General features: G+C 46.1%; 1 protein-coding gene across 1 annotated transcript; it reads left to right on the forward strand.

The window, feature by feature from the left end:
• Positions 1-5,320: 5,320 nt before the first annotated feature.
• LOC146178872 (uncharacterized) lies at positions 5,321-12,131 on the forward strand. Its single transcript, XM_084580058.1, has 6 exons — positions 5,321-5,356; positions 6,726-6,829; positions 8,117-8,249; positions 8,939-9,127; positions 10,356-10,478; positions 11,886-12,131. Exons 1-6 carry the CDS (start codon positions 5,321-5,323, stop codon positions 12,129-12,131), a joined length of 831 nt encoding a protein of 276 aa, XP_084436184.1.
• The last annotated feature ends 9,141 nt before the right edge of the window (positions 12,132-21,272 follow it).

Here is a 21,272-nt window from a genome sequence, read left to right on the forward strand (position 1 = left end):
CAGGAAGAGCACTGTGCAAGGCATTACGAAGAAAAGGCCATCGTGTATTTGGTACATTGCCAAGCAATACTGGGTGCCCTGCTTCAGAAAATCTATTATAATTCTGCAGGTGTTCAAGTGAACCAAGCTATGCACTCTGCACACGATCAGGCAGTAGTGGAATCTTACGTCCGGCCCTCCTGCTGAATCAAAACACAGCTCAGTGAGGCAGTTGGCTGCCTGGAAGTTCCTATCTATACATTGCTGGGCGTCGGGCGTGGGGACATGCTACAGAATGACCACCATTGGCGAGACTAGGCCAATGGGATGACGCATAACTGAGCTGCAGTTGATGGCCAGTCCTTTTAGTGTGCAGTGATGTCCTGTCGTCCGCTAGTGTCAAGTGTCATGCCACTGCAATGCATAGGGCAAGTGTTCCCGAAACCTTCTTCCTCATATCTTTTCTCAGCCCTTTCTCCGTGCAGCTTACTGTCTTATAGGCACGCGGTGTCGTGGAAGGAGACAAGAACGAGGAAAAAACTGCAAGCGAAGTCTAAAACAAAGTGAAACCGAAAAACAGTGCTGATGGCCCATTTCATGCACTGCCAAAGGCTCACTTTCGTGACGAAGCCGCTTCCTTCCGGTCGCTTCACTTTCGGGCGCTGTCCAGACCCCCAGTGGAGATCACTGTAGAGAGCTTGCATTAATGTCGGTCACCTGTGTCTAATCCTTGCTTGGTCGCTTTGGTACAGGAAAAGAAAACTGAAAAAAGTGAAGTTATAATCAGCATGTGCTGCAAGCCGTAATGGCAGGTTTCGAATATTCAGGCCATGTGGTTTCAACATGTCAGGACATGAGAATTCCTCATTATGCTTACGACCCAGTCCACCCAGTGCCACTGTATGTGTAAACAAAACTGCGCTTTCGTAGGATCACCGACAAGCAATAGAGATGCCAGGGGTTCACCACCAACACAGTGACTGTAGCGTATCGATAAGTCATCACAGCTGCTTAGTAAGGGGTGAAACCCTGGCGTGTATGTTGGCTCTCAGGGAGTCTCCGAAGGTGCAGTCGTCACATTGAACAGAATAAACTGCTCCGAGGAAAGATTCCTTGACACCAGTCGTTTTCGTGAGTGGAATTAGTACAACATTATGTTCGCCCTATAAAAAATACGCTCGTACTTTGACGATGAATTTCTGAATTTCTGTATTGAAACACGAATCGATGCACCTGTTTTGTGTCAAAGCCCAGAAGTCGATTTTTCTGATTTCCTAAACGTTGTACTTAGAGCTCAGCACTTCATTCCATGGGATACAGGCAGGTCAATGAGGGAAGAGGATTATTACGGTACAGTCGAGACAAGTAATTAGTTAAACTAAAGAAATTTACATTCCTCTTTTATTATTCTGCAGAATAGTTTCTTACACATGAATATACTGCCTACTAACTTGCTCAACGATGACGTAAACAGTTCGCCACTTGTAGCTTGTAAAATTACAAATAAGGTGAGCACAGGATACAGCAGAATACCATTTGAAAAAAAAACACAATTTAAATGAAGTCTTCAGTTGTACGAACTATATAGCACTGAAGCTCAACTGATGCTATGCAAACGAACCTTAGTATTGAGTATTCCAGTTCTACGAACATTTTTCGTGCCGTCATCATATGTCTTTCACGTCATGCTGAGCACTTAAACGAGTACAACTCGCATTTTTGTGCATATTATTACATTGAGGACCATATTTTATTACCTTGTTATGGAAACATGCTATCATTAAGCCTTAAACTGAATTGGCCATCTAAACAAGCTTGTAGGCAGCCGAATATATGAGCCGGCTTTGTACGCTTAATTAGCTTCCCAGTCATAGCAAACCATAACCAGAGCCTTAGCCTTAGTAGACCTTTTAGCTCCAAGAAAGGCGTACTTATGAGCGTTGGGACCACCATGATCTGCCGAAGCAATAATCTGCTTGAAAAAAAAAAGGAAAGCCTTTGCTGCCTAGCACACTTTTGTGCCGGACAACGTTCATGGGAACCGGGGCACAATGACGGAGTTTAAGACCACTGCATTCCTAATTTCAAACGTGTTGCAAAATTTACTTCATTTCTGCTTGCAAATCAGCGCAGTGACATAAATAGATGGTATAATTCCAACACCTCATGCTTCTTGGAGCTGATGGAAAGAGGCTTCTACGCGCTTATTTAAGTTTAGCGAACTTTCACATTAACAAACGTTTTCCTAAGGTCCCTTGAAGTTCCTCCAGGTAAAGTTTGACTGTACAAATGAAAAACATGGGCATTTCAAGTCCTTGGCTATGTTAGAGTAAGATGGGCGGAACATCAATGAGAATGAACTTCTCTGTGAAAATTGTGGGGCCCTGCGCCACATATCTGTAAGGCCCGTGGTGCGCCGCACATTCGAAGGCCGCGCCACTTCCCAATGCTCCCTGCGCGGTGCCTGTTTCCCTCTCCCCGCTCGTTCGGGGATAACCGATCCCACGCGAGGGGGCTATAAAGGAAGGCACGCGCCGCCGTCTCGCTCTCTCTTCGCTCCTGCTCTTCGTTCCTGCTTCGCTCCTGGCGCTTCTCCACGGAAGACGACCCGCAGGCTGCAGCCCCCCGGATGACGACCCCGCACCGTCTTGGACGACCCCCTGTGAGATTAAAGATGTTTGTCACACGGCCCGCTGTGTATTTGTCGTGCGCATCCCTCGGGCTGAGGAATCGCCCACAAAATGTAAATGTTTCGCGGTTCGGAGGGCTAGGCGTCGCTTTTTACTCCTGGCGCTACAGCGTTCGTATCCCCCCTTTGTTCAGTTCACCCGGGGCTGCCAACAACACTCAGTGGACATAGGCCACAAGGCCACAACGGTAAAGGGAACGGAGTTTTTTTTTTATTCAACTTGAGAAAAAAACGCAATTCTTTCAATTAAATTGAATACTGCTTTTCACTGGGTTTGCAGAAAACAGCATGCCTTCGAAGTCTTTGATCTGCACCTATGGGGCCAAGCTCGACTCCACAATGGTCTTCCCGCCCGATGGCCTCTGTGACTTCGTCTTCTTCGATTCCTTGTACAAAAATGATACAAACAAGCTGGACGGTTCATTTTCCCCGAATTTTGATTACTTTCTGACTCAAGCGAAGAAAACCAATGCGACTTCCTATGGTGCAGGCCTCGACTATGGGTAAGCGGATGCTTCTCATCCCGGATGCGGAGCTGCGGCTTGTCTGGTATGATAAAACACTGAGTGAAATGTTTTTATAATTTTTACTTGTGATCAAAAAACGGTAATAATTTTTAGCACACCAACGCGGTGTCTTACCTTCCTAGCGGCGAAACTCGTGCCGAACCATTTAGTATCAGATTTATTGGAACTGACGAAAGACACTTCTAGAGAATAAATGATTTGCTGAATCCCTATTTTGTTATCCCCTAGGAAAAGTGCCAGTTATTGGACACGCGCACAAGCGCATTAGCAATACGTGTCTAGATCCGTAAGTCGACTCAGCTTTCTAAAAGAGATAATTTACTAGGGGCATCTGAGAGTATTGAAAGGGATGAAATGGGTCAAACTTTATTTTGGCGACGAAGCGAAGCTCCACCCATGAAAGCATGATGTTTCGATTGCCTATTGATTTCAAATATGCAATACTCTTACCGGCCCCAGAGTCGTCTATAGGGTTTGTGCGTTTGTCGAAAACAATCGTACTAATGAACGATCGATGGTTTTGAGGCGGTCAGCGTAAAGTGTGATACTTTCTCACTGATTCGTAAGCAGGCTAAATAGTCTAAGCTCATAACACATATTTTAGGCAGAAAAAAATGAGTCTCACTGATTCGTAAGCAGGCTAAATAGTTTAAGCTCATAACACAAATTTAAGGCTTGAAAAAGGAGTCTACCCAGTTATTATCTTAATTAACCCTCACTGAACGTCAAACCAAGTTGAGTGGGAATTCCCGAGAAGAGGTGTCAAGCTGAACAGCAGAGGTTATTGGCTGGTGGAAGGGAAACATTATTGGCAATTCTTATCCATAATTGCAGACTTGAGCAACATCAATGCCGCATCATTAGCTTTGATGAAGAAAGAACTGAGTCATCTGACCGTTATCATTTCTTGTTCAAACATTTTATGAGAACTCACGCACTTACGTAAACTCAGTAATACTCGTTGAGCGCCTAGTTAGTACATATATTCATAAAATGACAGCACACAGTAAAAAAGAAAGATGGGGTAAGCGTTTCTCCTGCTTTTCTTACAGAGTGCTGTATGTTTTGACGTTAAGTAACTTTTTTAAAATACTGCTGACTTCCGAGATGTTGCAGCAAATATATGTAGGAGAGAAATTACAGAACAGAGGCTTGTTTGTTGTTTTGTAAAAAAGAAATGCAGTTTGTTAACCCTGGTGATCGCGATAATATTGTCCTATATTGCCTAAGAAGAAAAAACGGGCTAGGGAAGGCCGTGTATTGCGATGAGAGGAAAACAGATGGTCGCTGAGGGTTACAAATCAGATACCAAGGGAAGGGAGGTATAGCATGGGATGGCAGAAAATCAGGTAGGCGGATGAGGTTAAGAATTTCGCAGGGGTCAAGTGGATGCAGCTAATAAGGACTAGGTGAATTGCAGCAATATGGGAGAGACCTTAGCCCTGAAGTCGGTATCACAACAATAATCATCAGCTGCTGCAGCTGACTGTTCTAACGTACTGATGATATAATTGAGGATGCTGGATCGAATAGAATTTGTTAGAGCGTGTAGACAAACACATTAAACGTATTTCGAAGGCGGTTACTGTATAGTGAGTCTCTCTTGCGAGACTGACGCTACTACCCATTTTGTAGTAGGCTTCAAACGAAAGGTTTCACCACCGAATGGGCTGAGCCAATGGGAAAACAGTGCACAGCTATGATGGTTCTTTTTGCACCCTGTGTTTCGGCCTTTAAGGAACCTATTTTAGTAATTCTTGGAGTACCGAAAGTTAGCAACTTGAATTCATGGTCGTGAGGTAGTAACGTAGCCACGAGTTTGAAACATCTACGAATGTGCACTGGGGGCATTATTGTCGTGGGTAGCTGCCGAGTATCTGCCCAAACATGAAAACGCTTGCCGACCTAGAATGCGGAATCATGAAGCGGTTAGTTCTGGTACCTTCTCTCGCCGCGAAAATTGCTGATCATTTGAAGCGAATGTTTCGTTTTTCATTTTCACAGGAGCCTGGATGACATTCATGATTTCCTGGACTCCAACAAGTCAGGTCAGACCATTGAAAGCCTTGTAGAAGACGGAATTAGGCACTATGGATTCATTAACACACCTGCGACACTGCTGAGGATGGAAGACGTAAAAAGGGCGTTGCAGGCCCTCGAGGTAAATAGCGGAGATTACGCTTACGGGTTCTGCATGCACTGTAAACCTCCGGAATGGCTTAGCGATCAGCTGATCAAAAGCTGTACTTATGCCTAGCCGGCCACAGACCTTTTGAAGGGCTTTATTGTGTAATCAAGCTGGCACATGATTCTTACCGTGGAGAATGGTTTTTCATTTTTTTTTTTGGGGGGGGGGGGGGGAGTTAACGTCCTAAAGGAAATCGGGCAATGAGAGGCGTCGTAGTGGAGGGCTCCGGATATTTCTGCCACCCAGAGTTCTATAACGTGCACATACGTCGCACAGCACATGAACGCCTTTCTTTACGTCTTTGTTGAAAGGCGGCCGCCGTAGCCAGGGTTCGATTCTGTATCCTTGGCCACAGCAGTCGAATGCCATAACCACTGCACCACCGCGGCGGGGGGAGAATGAAGTGATTTGGCTTAAATATATTCACATACGCAAGGATTTTACACCATCATTGAAAGCAAGCAAGCTGTCGCTCTAACTCGAGCGCTCCTGAAGTCCTGAATACATGGCGGACACGTAAGCTCGGCCCCCTACAAGTATGACGCAAAAGATTTAAAAGCTCAACCTAGATGCTCCTCTTGTGGTTCCTCGTTAACATAAATTTACACTATATATATATATATATATATATATATATATATATATATATATATATATATATATATATATATATATATATATATATATATATATATATATATATATAGGAAAGAGCCCCTTTTGTGTCTGCTTCTAAGTTTTCCGGTGTGTGTTTTTTTGACTGGTTAAGTTTTTCTTCATGCAAATTGTGCTCCTTCTTTCGATACAGTATGAAGTTCACAGTAAACGCACGTCCTGTCTTGCGTGTCTTCTCCCCGTGTCCTTGTTCCATAGCGCTGTGTTTAACTTACGAAGAAAAACAATCAGCTATAACCCAAATCGATATCTTCACTCTACGTGTATAAAACGCGCAAAAAAGACTTCTGTTTTCCAAAAGAAATATGTGCTGTTTACACCTCGCATGCTTTAAAATATTTGACGAAGAAGGTGTGAAGATTGGGTACTGAGGTTTTTTTCTCTTTCATTCCCCAAGAAGACACTTCCCTGTCTTATTAACGTCAGGTCGAGACCGCTTGGGATGCAGGGGTCGACATCTGAGCTCTGTGGACAATGAAGAGTCAAAGACTGCGAAATCAGTGTGCAAAAATATCGTTTGAAAGTAATTATCTCAAGGATATTATAGAACAAAAACTTGAGAGTTTGTATTCAAGCTATTTGAACATGTTTTTCTTGTCGTTATGTGTGTTGATTAATCTTGCATGTGTGTGGTGAGAAGGTTCTAATTATTCTGGTTTTGTTTCAGGCAATTGACGATATTTTAGCGGACAAAGATGAATCTTGTTACACAGTATTCGCAGCAGCGCTGTACTCAGATGCACTGCTTAAAAACTTTGCTTCCATGCTCGAGTAAGTATTTGTTTACTCACCTGTCATTAACACCCAGAGATGTAAACATTGCCACCAACATGAAAGCTTGATATTGGAGGTCATGTTTACAGTGGAATACCTGTAACTCATATAGGTCCCCCATAAAAGATCAATTTCTACGAAGGGCAGCCGGTTGGCGCGTCAATGCCTCGCGTCTGCACGAAAGAAAGGTAGCTGGCATTAAAATGGGGGGGGGGGGGGGGGGGGGGGTAAGAATTCGTGTTGCAATTTGTCAATTTCATAATCAAGGACCTCTCTGGCGTACACGCAGGAATCAAACACGTGGCTCGCGTGTTTGATTTAGCATTTGTGCCGCATTTGTTTATTAGAATTTAGCATTTGTTCCGAAAGCATGTAAAATCAACTGTAAGGCCTCGCCCGCAGACCGGGCCTATTCTTTGTGAAAATGAAAAGACGCATTGATATATTATTTGACGAGGACTTCGGATGGGCGAGAGCTATCTTCAGTATTGAGGCGCCGGAGTACGCACCCTCTCTTAGATTTGCAAGTGAACATTTGTATTTTTAGCATATGTGACTGTAGTATTAACCGTTAAACATTTTCAGTTGTCTTCTCCGATCCACCTTGAAATGCTGACCGCCTGACGTTTCCGTAGAAGGACGTGTCACTTTCTGTTCCATGAAAAATTTAAGAGTGTGGGCTGGGAAAGAGGTGTTTTGATTTTATCTTACTGCTGTTTATCGCACCTATTATTCTGTTGTTTTCACTAATTTATTGCTTTTCGACTCATAGCTCGCCAGGTACGAAATTGTCTCACCGCGGCCCACATCGGCTAATGTCGGCCTTTCAAGACGCAAATCAGAAAAATGCAGCCTTCGATGGCTACACTAAGCTTTACGCCATTCAGCCCGAGTCTTTTTCTCCGCAGTGCAATATTTGCGGCAATAAGGCAAACTAATACTTAGGGCAGAGGCTTTTCAGAAAAATAGCACTAAAATAATAAATCAGCCAACGTGGACCTCGGGGAACAACGAGCCGTTGTCGATAAAGCGTGGGCAGCGGCATTTATCACCGGCGTCTGGACTTGGGACCCGATCAGCATTCCTCTTGTCTAAATCATTGTTGCTCTCAATAAACGTTCTAATCATCATCGTCATCTGTGGCCCTGGACTATACACATTTGTCTTGAGGAGCTAGTTATAGAAATTTAGCAATAACGCGCAACATGACATTTTAAAGCCCATGAGTGAAAGGACATCATCCCAGCATCTATATATTCAGTGTTCATATTATGACTCTCGCAGAAACGAATATGAGCCAGACGTCCTGATCATGTACGGGCACTTTTTCGCCGAGGATCAGACATGGCCGGACTGCCAAATTGTGCCGCCCACATTTGTGACTTCTCCTAACTCTGGCGCGTACATATACTCGTTGGTAAGCAATGAATGCTACACAGAGGCATTGTGAAATTTGACGGTTTCATCCGGCATACCAAGTTGTTTGGAATGATTATAAGAGGCTTTCAGCATGGCCAGACCAGTAACCAATATTACTCCATAGCCCGGCTGCAGCCTGTGAAGCTTTTATGTGCTGCACGAAATAAATAAATTGATTTATAGGAAAGGAAAGCTGGAGTATCTGCCACCATTTCATCGTGGACACCTAATTCGCGCCGTAGAGAAGGGACGAAGGTAGGAATGAAAATGGAAATAGGGGTGCCTAGGCTGAGGGATACGGAGTAATTTCGACTAGATGGGAATTTTATCGTGCTCTGAAATCGTACAGCACAAAGACACCTTCATTTAACGCAGCCGCTAGCGGTAGAGTTTGAGCCCGGGAACTGTCATTCAGGGCGTGTCAAAAACTGAGGCACCACGGCGGGGCGAATTGCCTATGTTTAAAAGTGCGTATAGGGTATATAACTACGTAGCCGCCAGAAATGCCTCTTCATCCACCTATAATGCATGCGAAGTCGCGCAGCCAATAACGCAAAACATTTACAGTCCCCTAGTGCTCATTCATGATGTCCTTGCGGAATTGTCACCTTGCGGAATTGTCGACGGGTATGCATTCATCTGGTGGTGTCATTCATAATGCTTCTCCACACATTTTTCACTTTTCAGTCAACAGCGCACGACAGCGTTGTGTACCTGCAGACCGAGGACATCCCGGCCACTTTAGCTGTGTCCGTCGCAATGTTTGGCCGCTGGTATCGGCCGCGACAGTCGGATGTCGCTACAGAGCATGCCAATCACAGCCTGTTGAGCCCGTGCCAGGAAACACCGGACGAGCAGCTCGGCAGCGTGGCCCAGGTTTGTGATGGCCACGGAGTTACTTTCTCAACGTACTTCGCAATGCTGCGATTGCTAAAAAACCGCAAGGCTAGTTTGTAAATCGGGAGAGGAAACGCCTCTAGCAGTTGGATGAAAATTTTGGCAATTATGGGGCATATAAAAGCCCCACATATACACATGGGGCTATTTTCTGAAGGTAATAACGCGGGATGTATTCATATCACCGGGCTGTTTAAGACGAGGAGGTTATGAAAAACCGTGGGGCGCACTTATATTCTTCTTTCAAGTCCCTCTCCTATTCTCAAAAATCGCCATCATTCAGTATTCGCTGAAACAACTGCTTAGGGAGCTCTTCTTGTTCAAATGGCCGTAACAGCTCTTTCCAACTTTATGATATCATGTGGTCTTGTGAAGTAGCACAATCCATTGAATAATAAGTGATTTTTCGCTCACAGCACCGACGCTGAAAACGGAATTCTTGAATAACGGGACCGTTAACGCTATGTCGTTAAAGAGCAAGCATAGATTGGACACGCACAAAAGTATGAGCTGAAAAGGGCGAATGCATATTGTGTAGCTGCTGTCTCCAGACAAACCAAAACCACTAAGGCTCCGCCCACCAGAACCCTTGTCGGTGTTCGTCAATACTGTGTGGCCATCACCTTCATCTTCTAACCTTGTAGAAATGATTTCACTCCGCTGATTTATCTCTGGCGCTTTGAACTTAGAGGTTTTCGGAACTGAAATTGGCGATCCTCTCAGCAGCGCACAAATTTTTCCGCGGGAACGAAAAAAACGTCGTTGTCGTTCCTGAGAAATGTGTACATCTTGTTTGATGAGAAATTTCCCCCTACGTGCCACTGAAATTCATTCCAATTTTCATTTACTGTAATTATTGTCTACGACAATCATTCAGCTTGCTATCATCACTGACACCGAATGCAGTTGATCTGAGGCCGCATGCAATTACGACCAATCAACACCTTCCTTTTAAAACCTTCAGTGGCCTTCTTGCGGCCACACAGGCGTCGAAACCACGTGACCATCCACTGAGTTAAGCTGAATCCTAAAAGCACTATTTCATATATTTTCCTTGAACCTCTACCGAAACTTTCCTTCTTAAATGTTCTTAAGTGTACATTCTTCGATGGCAGCCTAGTGGAGTGACGAACAAGCATCCTAGACTGTATTTAATCGAGCTTTGGTTTAAACCTAGGTTAAATTTCACGTTTTCCAACTTTAATAGGTCTGCAAGCATCCGATGTGGGCCACAAAGGTGTATTCTAATGAGTACCAATCGGAATATTGCTACGATGAGAAGATGGAAAGGATCTTTGTCTTCGACTCTTCCAAGAGTTTAATATCCAAGGTAAGTAGATATACGAGTTATGTCAACAAAAGGTGCATGTGTTTCAGGTCATTGTATTTTATGATTGCAAGAGAAGTCTCAGCTTGATTTGTCCTGTAATGCTTCTGACTGCATATAGTCAGAGCCCTCGATGATTCCACGCGTGGTCCTGCGAGTACTGGGGATGTGCGAACAGTGTTGCTATCATTATGCTGTAGCTTAAGGCTACACCTTTTAGCCAAGCAAGTTCACAGAGTAAGTGTCTCTTTGAAGGGGCTTATGAATTGCAGGGGTGTTGCCGGGCACCAGTTTATTCCAACGAAACGAAGCAGTGCGCAAATATGGTGCCATTCCGACTGCCGACAGAAAACATCTACAAACCTTGTGCTCGTTAAAGCATACAGTTTAGCTTGCACCGTCTCTTGGCGGTAGTGTCCTTCACGGTCGTTGCTGTGCTGCCCTTGTTATGCTGTCTTGGTAATCGTCACGTTGCGTAGAGATGGGGAAGTTAGAGTCGCAGCTCCCGTGCCTCCAATCCACTTAGCTCTCTTAACCAACGGATGACGCGTGTTTGAAAGAAAATATTTGTTTGCTCATATTGCTACTCAGACACTCTCTCCGCTTCTACAGCTTATCATCTGTCCATTCTACTCAAAGGTCTGGCGTGGACATCTTCGCGCACACCCTCAATAACCGCTTCACAGACCGTGCTTACACTTGCAGAATATGTACAGCCCTTATATTGCCTACCCGAAGAGTATATGTTGTCTCTTAACCAAAGTTGTCCAACTATACAGCATAAATAATGCGGTGTTTCTGCAGCGAATACTGCATTGAAAATAATGAAACATGCAAAAAGAGTTACGTGCTTGAAAAACGAACCTTTCAATGATGTGCCATCATGATGACAATCATACGGGACGCTACTGTGCTGTGTGCTCACATGTAGTTTTTGTGCGCATATATCTTGTCCCTGTCCTGCGAAAGATCCAATGAAGGCTAGCATCATGTTGCAAGTAAGTAAAGTAAAATAAGTGTTAGTATGCAGCTAGCGAAAATAAAGGGTTTCGTCATCCCCTTTGACAAGGGTTAGTGTTGATTTCGGCAGAGCGCTTACTCCAGGAAACATGCACGCCGCGAGAGAATAAGTTAAAGATCAAGCCCATGCACTCGCCTGGGCCCAATATTCGTACTGTGTTGGCAATGTCGTGCCTTACATAAGACCAGTGCATTGCCAACACTCTCCATTACTGGCCTATGGTTCTTGCTGCCTTTGAAACCATAGTCGAATCCAAAGGACCAGTGGCAGCCGACTGTTCACATGTGCCCACATCACCGTACGAGGCAAATGCATGCGTCTCCTTGTCTATGCTTTCGGGCGTAAAAGATCTTGGCTGCACCCTTTTTGTTATCTTTTCCGCACTGCAGTTGTGTTCTGAGAAGCGGCGAGTCCCGTCGACAAAGTACGCTGTGGCTGCCTTCAACTTGGAGTATGCCGACAGGAAGAACGAGTGCGGACAGGGAGACTTCGCCCAACTGCGCGTCCTCAGAGAGCTCGTGGACTACTTGAACGAAAAGTTCACTGACACCTCCGGATACGATGGCTGCGTCTCCATCCCTCTATCCACAGAACAGGCGACTGGCGGAGGGAATGGCTCGCGCATTGATTACTAGTTTGGTTCGCTGTACTACACAGTAGCGAAATAAACACAGCGGTGGAGACAAATGCTTGGTTCTTAAAGCGGGATCGAAGAATATGGACAACAAGTATTGGCCGCATATTAAGTTAGTAAAGTTCTGAAACATAGTTCACAGCTGTCACAAACTTTCTAGAGAGACATGTGTATGACAGATTGTAGAAGAATCAAGACGGCTGCAGATATGGCTATCAGAGTGGCTTTGCCACGAGAGCAGCCCAAGCATGGGATCAGAAAAGAAAGACATGGGAATGGTTTAGAGTGGTAACGCTGCCCAAGACGCTGGTGATTATTTGAAATGGTAAGGTGCGTTTACGTTTGTATGTACGTTTGTCACCGGCTACTTCAGGTACGCGTACGTCACGCGCCACACGATTGTAACTCCGACGGCCAGAATAAGTCGTCGGGAGTGTAAAGACTCGATATAGCCACCTTGGGTTTAGTAGTCGAAAGCCATGGCCACTGAACCACAAATATGGTTCCCGAGCTACATTGGCACCCCACCCATGACACTCGAATGATTTTCGTGTGCTGAGAAGGCGCCAGAGAACAAGAAGTCCCATGTCTAAATTGTGCTCCACGGCACATATCGGCCACATTTGTGACAGGACACTTTGCAAAGGGACCTTGTAATAAGTGGTAATGGCCTGGTACGTATTCAGTGACTCACCCCGTCGGGGATCCGCGTCCGAGATACCCTCACCAGCTCGGCTGACAAAACCTCGAGCATATTGGTGAGTGGCCTCGTTCCCCAGGACGCCCGAGTGAGCCGGGACCTACACGAGATCCACTACATTCCTATCTTTTGACAAGCCTACCTCCGCACACTTCGCTTAGCTGAGAACAGGCTACCACGTGGCGGCGGCTGCAAACGCGATCACAGCCAAACCCCTGGACGTATTCCAAAATCTTCCCCGACATGGTACATCCGTACTGTCAACTGTGCGGCCAGCCTGCCACTTTAGACCATATAATCTGGGAATGCGCGGAGGATCCGCCTCCGGCAGATCTAGTACCATCTCCCTCGCTGGAACACTGGGAAGCTGTTCTCGCCTGCCGGGACCCAGACGTCCAGTACCGGGCCTCGGTAAGAGCGCAAAAGGTCGCTGACAGACTTGGACTGCCGGCCACTTGGAGCAACTGAATGCACCCAAGGCGAAAAACATCTAGATCATTGCTGCAAATTAGGTTTTATTTCTCTCTCTCTTGCAAAGGAACCTCGTGTTAAAGTGAAAGCCTTTCTTGGCTCATCTGTGTCGTACATTTTAAAGCGAAAGCCTTTATTGGCTCACCAGTCCAGTGCGCAGAAAGTGACTATACGCGGAATGCATGACCAAAACGCAGATCCAGATCAAACCCAACTCATCATTGCCGTCATCAGTCGGACTGTGCTCACTGCAGGGCGTAGGCCTCTCCCATATTCATCCACTTAACCCGGTTCTGTGCTAGATTCATCCACTTGACCCCTGCGAACTTCTTAACCACATTCGGCAACCTAATGTTCTGCCGCCCCCTGCTACGCTTTCCTCCCCTTGGAATCCAGTTTGTTGCCATAAGCGACCATCAGTTATCCTCTCTTCGCACTACATGTCCTGCCCACGCCCATTTCTTCTTGATTTCCACTAGAATGTCATTAACTCCAGTTATGTCTCTGACCCACTCTGCACGCTGCCTCTCAATGTTACAACTACCACTTTTCTTTCCATAGCCCACTTTGTGCTTTTGAACTTAAATATAACCCTTTTCGTTAGCTTCCACGTTTCAGTCCCACATGTGAGTACAGGCAAGATGCAACTGTTTTGTGACCTCGGCGATCTTATGCGTGAGCTTTCTATTGTGCTTCTGCCTTTGCCATCTCTTTAGCAACCCCCGTCTAGCATCCCAGAGGTGTAAGAGATTAACAAGCGTTGAGGTGCCGGCTAGTTGGTTATACATTTTGGAATAACAGCGCGAAGGACGAGGACGAAGATCCTCGTCCTTGTGTGTTTGTGTTTGTGTCCTGTGTTTGTGTCCAGCGCTGTGTTTGTGTCCTTCTATCTTCGTCCTCGTCCTTCGCGCTGTTATTCCAAAGTGTAAGAGATGTTTATCCACGTTAGGCGTGCTGGTAGTGAGAGCGAATTTCTTAGTCACTTTTTTCCAGTCCGGTTTGATACCCGCGACTCAGTTCTTAAATGTCCGTGATCGCTGTATCTTCGGACTCTGCCGTAGTGTTTCTATAGGCTTCTCAGTGTGTGAGTTTAGCCTGGCCATATTTTTGCCCTGATCGGGAGGGTTTCTATCTGGATGTGCAATATGCAGTGGTCACTGCCTAGTGCCTTCCCGTCGTTTTCCTATCTTGCCTGCCTTATTCCTTTGACGAACGCTAAGTCTGGGCACGAATCGCGGCTGATGCTATTTTCCACTCGCGTTTGGCTGGGTCTGAGCTTTCTGCGATCGGCTTCTCTGGCTAGATCCTTGCCTTTATGAGTTTCTCTGACATAGCCCCAGCTTTTATGCCAGGCATTAAAGTCCCCCAGGATTAGAAGACCTCTCTTACCAGCTGTTTGTTCGGCCTTGCCCAGGAGGTAGCTGAAGCTAGCGTTTCTTTGGCTGGACGGGCTGCGGGCAGAGAATACACAGCTACGTGAAGAAAGCCTTCCTAACACAACAGCCATCATTGGAATAGCAGGCATCACGACAGACACCTTCCACCCCCCAAAAAGGGAACACCGGAAGGCTCAGTGATATCCATTATGCTCTTCAACATTGTTATGATCGGCTTAGCAAGGAAATTCGAAATTGAAGGAGCCAGGCATGCTATCTACGCTGATGACATCACGATCTGGTTGACCAGGGGATCCTTAGGAGAAAAACAAGACAGTCTGCAGAGAGCAGCAGATACTGTCAACGTATACGCCCAACATTGCGGACTTGAATGTTCCCCAGAGAAATCTGAGGTGCTCAGAGTCCACAGAAGAGGGTACGATCTGCACAACTCCATAGACGTCTACATAGGGGCGAAGAAGATCCTGGAAGTGTCGCAAATCAAAATCCTAGGCATCCTAAAGCAACTGCTTTATAAATCAAACAATCAGGCAGTTAGCAAATACCACAGCTCAGATCAGGAGAATGATTGCAAGAATCTCCAACAGAAGATGAGGAACGTTCGAGGAGGACACATGTAGGCTGGTACAGGCCCTCGTTGTAAGTCGTATTGTATATAATAATAATAATAAACCTTTATTTCCATCAGGTGCTATACAGATGGAGGGCTACGGAAAAAAAGCTGCCACTTGGCGGCTTGACGAGTCCGCAGCCCCATATATAAGGCAGCGTCTAGGCAACACCAGAGAATCAACACGCGATAAACAAACAAACACTTAATCAATGCGGAATAAAAGAAAAGTTCCTGAGCCAGGTAAAACAAACACCGTCAGCACAACCCACCGTCAGTGTCCCCTACCAAATTGCGCTCGAACAGGAAAAGGAACAACTGGAGGCAATCCTGAGTTAAACCTACAAATGCGCTCTTGGACTACCGGTCAGCACCTCGATGGAAAAATTCTCTAAACTGGGCATAAACAACACAGTGCAAGAGGACATCGAGGCCGACCTTCTCGCGCAGAAAATAAGACTCATGCAGATGCAAACGGGAAGGAACACGATGAATATACTGGGCATGAGAGATGCACAAAAATAAATAGCGCGGGGAGCATACCGAAGGAGATAGAGAGATCATTAAGGTCAACTCGATTTCGAAAAACATGCATACGAAAATACTCAAGGCCAGAAGAGAGTCAAGATTGGAGGCACAAGAAAGGAGCTTTGCAGGAAAAAAAAAAAACATTGTACGTCGACGCGACCACATACAAGAACAATACGGAGCGGTAGCCAGCGTGGTTGATCACCAGCTTAGGGAAACTAACTGCGCCTCGATCAAGAGCAACAATATTCTCGAGTCTGATGAAGCGGCAATCTATCGCTATCACCCACCAGGGTGAGAAGGCTACTAAACAAATAATTACGGACTCGCAAGAAGCATGCAGAAGGTATAACAGCGGACGCATATTCACTGTGGCTATCCGCACACTCACGGCAAGAAAAATAACCTTTTTGAGATGCTTCATAACTTGGAGACCAGGCCATGAGACTGTCAAAGGTAATCAACGTGCCGACGCCAATGCACGAGTACACGCCAACCGGGAGGCGCACAACGACTGGGAACTGGAAGCAGTCACATGACGCTATGGAGCCATCCTTGAACATTAAAGAGCCCTAAGGAGGATCTACCCACCGCCCCACGAAGACCTTAATAGGGAGCAGTCGGTTGCATTGAGACAGATACAAACTAATACATACCCCAACCTGAGTCTACTCAGTAAAATCCATCCCACAACATATGAAAATAAATGCTCACTACGCGGGGAACATCCTACACTCTACCATGTTACACGGGCGTGTCAAAAACACAGATGGCGCCAATAACCACCACACAAACACCGGAGCAGTGGAAGGCTGCGCTGTCCTGCTCGATGCCTGATGACCAGCTCAATCTGATCGACAGAGCGCGCAAGACGGCAAAGGCCGCTGGAGCCCTGGACTGAAGGCCCCGCCCATCGCCGGGAGAATTCCCTTTGGCTAAATAAAGTATTTCATTCATTCATTCATTCATTCATTCATTCATTCTCGCTGGACACCTGACCAGGCTATAAAAGAAGGGAGGGAGGTCGATTCAAATAATAAAGAGAGAAACAGATGTTGGTAGAGGAGAGCTCTGGAATTATTTCGACGGCAACGCACAGCACACGGAAGCCAATGCGTTTCGCCTCTAACGAAACGCGACCGCGCTACGGTCGGGATGGAACATGGGTACTCCGTTTAAGTAGCCGAGCACCTTAACCACTGAGCCACCGCGGCGGGGCGTCGAGAAGCACGCCCAACGCTTGCGCCAAATTGTTTACGCTCGCGGACTTGCGTGCACTTCACCCATCGCGAGAATGAGCAGCTCACGGATTCCGTTGCTCAACCACGCCTAGTGACGTTGTCATTGCACTATGAAGAACGCAGACGGCCCAGATATCCAGAGGACTTCACAACAACGTCTCCCAGCTCAAGATCAATTTTTTCGCCGCCAGATGAGCTTAGAAGTTACTGTGGGAAATGTAGTGGTCAAGGAGCAAGTTATGGGAATTTCAGCATGGCTACAACCTAGTTATATCGGCTAAACTTTGTTTAGCATGCTTGTGCATAAATGCGCAAGGTTGCACGCGATTTGAAGATTTAAATTACAGGTATACTTAGGCTACGCCTCAGGAGCATAACGGACATTACTTGTAACACCGCTCCTGATTTCACAATAATTATTAGGTCGTTTTGAGGATTACCAAGCATCCCACTTTTCGTTGACGTCTATTACCAATTTGTAAATTGTTTTGTCGGAAAGAAAAAGCTCAGTGCCGGTCTGAATTTCGATGTTGCGACAGAAGGAAGAAGGAAAACAAAATGCACGTGCCTGCTACTAGCTCTGAAGCAGAGCCACCTCCGCTGTCTCGTGCGGTCAGAAGAGAAAATAGGGAAGAAAGAAAAAAAGAAAAGGGAGAGAAAGACGCGCGTCGCAACAGCCGTCGTCCACCACCGAAACTGTAGTGGGTGCAAAGACGGCCTATAATAGATAAAAATATGATGGCAGGCTAGCCCCCGCAGCAAGAGGCAGTGACCTACCAGTCCCAGCCCCGTAGGACTAGGATCAACCACCTTCAATTTCGATAATAATAATAATTGGTTCACAGGAAGGGAAAGGCGCAGTAATTTGTCACACTTTGTGGGCACCCGAGCCGCGCCGTAAGGGAAAAAACTGATTTATTTATAGGAAGGGAAAGGCGCGGTAACTGTCTCACTTGAAGGGAGGAAGGTGGGAATTAAAGTTGAAAGAGAGAAAGAGGAGCCGTAGTGGAGGGCTACGGAGTAATTTCGGCCACCTGGGGATCTTTAACGTGCGCTGACATCGCACAGCACATGGACGCCACTTCGTTTCGCCTCCATCGAAACGCAGCCGCCGGGGTCGGGATCGAACCCGGGAACTCCGGCACAGTAGTCGGCGTCTTGCCACTGCACCACCCCGGTGGGTACATACATACAAAAATGCAATTACCCACAGACCAAAGCACTATACAAAACATAATAGGGCATATATACATAATCAACTGAAAAAAGACATGATTCCCCAGAGGGGGGGAGGGGGGGGGTTATAAAGGTCGACAGGCATCTCAAGTCTGCTCCCCCTTACAACAGAAGCGTGTGTGCCTGCGCCGAGAAACCGCGCTCGCTGTCCGTTTCTGACAGATACTTCCAGGTGACGAGGTGCAGCCTCTGCAAGGCTGAGTACATTCCAAACCAACTTTGCGCGGTCGGGAGTTAAGCGCGCCTAAGCGAGGTACCTAGGTTGTGCAGCTGTTCCTCGATGAAATTGCTATCGGGAACAACGCCAAGTGCCTTGGTTGTACTTAGCCACCTTATAAAGTCCATATAGACTCAGTAGTTAAATTCGATAGTCCTACTCTTTGCCCATTTTCTGTTCTGTGCGCTCAGGGACATGCTGCCATTTTTCTATTTTTGTTTCCGGCAGCGCGTACAGCTATTGTCTCCTCATTATGTCTAAAAAGCACTGCAGGAAGCGAGCTTGGTGCTGGTAAAACTAATCTCCAAAAGATATAAGATGGGCGAAACTAAAAAAAAAAATGGCTTGAGCCTATAGTGGTAGAGCGAAAGCTGTGAGTGTTTCGGCGGTAAACTGTTTCGGAGTCATCATCATCATCATCATCATCATCAGCCTGATTATACCCACTGCAGGGTGAAGGCCTCTCCCATATTTCTCCACTTAACCCGGTTCTGTGCTAGCTGCATCCACTTGACCCCTGCGAACTTCTTAACCTCATCCGCCCACCTAACTTTCTGCCACCCCCTGCTACGCTTTCCTTCCCTTGGAATCCAGTTTGTTACCCTCAGCGACCATCGGTTATCCTCTCTTCGCACTACATGTCCTGCCCATGTCCATTTCTTCTTCTTAATTTCTACTAGAATGTCGGTAACTTGAGTTATTTCTCTGACCCACTCTGCACGCTTTCTATCTCTTAATGTTACCCCTACCATTTTTCGTTCCATAGCCCTCTGGGTTGTCCTCAACTTATGTAGAACTCTCTTGGTTAGCCTCCACGTTTCAGCCCCATAGGTGAGTACAGGCAAGATGCAAATGTTGTATACTTTCCTCTTGAGCGATACCGGTAAGCTGCTAGTCATAATCTGCGAGTGCTGGCTAAATGCGCTCCATCCCAATCTTATTCTTCTTGTTATTTCCTTTTCATGGTCCGGATCTGCGGTTACTACCTGTCCTAAGTAGACATATTCGCCTACTATTTCCAGTATTTCGCTACCTAATGTAAACTGCTGTTCCTTCCCGAGGCTGTTGAACATTACCTTAGTCTTCTGCATATTGATTTTCAAGCCTACCTTTCTACTTTTCCTGTCTAGGTCATCAATCATTATTTGCAGTTCATCCTCCGAATTGCTTAGCAAGGCAATGTCATCAGCAAATCGCAGATTACTGAGGTATTCTCCATCTACCCTTATCCCTAACTGCTCCCATTCCAAGTCTCTGAATACTTCTTCTAAACAAGCTGTGAATAGTACTGGGGAGATTGTGTCTCCTTGCCTAACACCTTTCTTTATGGGAATTTTGTTACTTGCTTTATGCAGAACTATGGCTGCTGTGCAGCCACTATATATATCTTCCAGCACTTTCACGTACGGCTCGTCTACCCCCTGATTTCGCAATGCCTGCATCACCGCCGAGGTTTCAACTGAGTCAAATGCTTTTTCGTAATCAATGAATGCTATGTATAAGGGCTGGTTATATTCCGAGCATTTTTCTATCACCTGATTGATGGTATGTATATGATCGATTGTAGAGTACCGTTTCCGAAACCCTGCTTGATCCTTTGCTTGATTGCAGTCTAAGGTTGTCCTGATTCTATTAGTGATTACCTTAGTAAATACCTTATACGTAACAGACAGTAAGCTGATTGGTCTGTAATTTTTAAGGTCCTTAGAGTCCCCTTTCTTGTGAATGAGGATAATGTTTGCATTCTTCCGTGGTTCCGGTACCGTCGATGACACAAGGCACTGCGTATACAGGGTGGCCAGTTTTTCTAGCACGATATCCCCCCCCGTCCTTCAGAAAATTTGTAGTTATCTGATCCTCTCCAGCTGATTTCTCCCTTTTCATAGTTTCTAGTGCTTTCTTGACCTCGTCCTTCGTCACTGGTGGAACGTCTGACTGTTTTTCCTTACCGCCAATCTCATGACGGTCCTGACTACTTTGGCTGCTGTAGAGATCTGTATAGAACTCCTCGGCTACTTTGACTATCTTTTCCATATTAGTGATGACGTTGCCCGCCTTGCCCCTTATCGCATACATCTGGTTTTTGCCTATGCCCGATTTCTTCTTTACCGCTTTAAGGCTTCCCCCGTTCTTTACATCATGCTCAATTTTCTCCATGTTATACTTCCTTATATCGGCCACCTTGCGCTTATTGATTAGCTTTGATATCTTGGCCAATTCGATCTGGTCTGCTGGATTGGAAGCTTTCATACTCTGGCGTTTCTTAATCAAATCTTTCGTCTCCTTAGACAGCTTACCGCTATCCTCTCTAACTATCCCACCGCCTACTTCTACCGCGCACTCAGTAATGATATCTCTGAAATTATTGTTCCTTGCCTCTACGGTAATGTCGCCATCCTCAGAGCTGAATACCTATTCTGTAGCGAGATCCTGAACTCTTCTGCCGTCCCCGTTTCGGAGTACCCGAGTTCGAACCCGACCTCCGCGGGTGCGCTTCGATGGAGGCGAAACGAAGTGGCGTCCGTGTGCTGTGCGATGTCAGCGCACGGTAAGGATCCCCAGGTGGGCGAAATTACTCCGGAGCCCTCCACTACGGCTCCTCTTTCTCTCTTTCCACATTCACATCCACCGTCATTACCTTGCGGCGCAGTTGAGCTGTCCAAAGAAAACAAGTGAGACAGTTACCGCGCCTTTCCCTTCCTATCAATCAAGCAATCAATCAATCATCTTCCTCCCCTTGCT

This window comes from Amblyomma maculatum, chromosome 9 (genome assembly GCF_055883805.1).
Source record: "Amblyomma maculatum isolate TAMU_Amacu chromosome 9, ASM5588380v1, whole genome shotgun sequence".
Taxonomy (NCBI): Eukaryota; Metazoa; Arthropoda; class Arachnida; order Ixodida; family Ixodidae; genus Amblyomma; species Amblyomma maculatum.

Coding starts and splice junctions, on each gene's coding strand:
- LOC146178872 (XM_084580058.1), top strand. CDS start 5,321: ATGGAAGACGTAAAAAGGGCGTTGCAGGCCCTCGAG. Junction 5,357..6,725: donor GGGCGTTGCAGGCCCTCGAG/GTAAATAGCGGA, acceptor GTTTTGTTTCAG/GCAATTGACGATATTTTAGC. Junction 8,250..8,938: donor GCGCGTACATATACTCGTTG/GTAAGCAATGAA, acceptor TTCACTTTTCAG/TCAACAGCGCACGACAGCGT.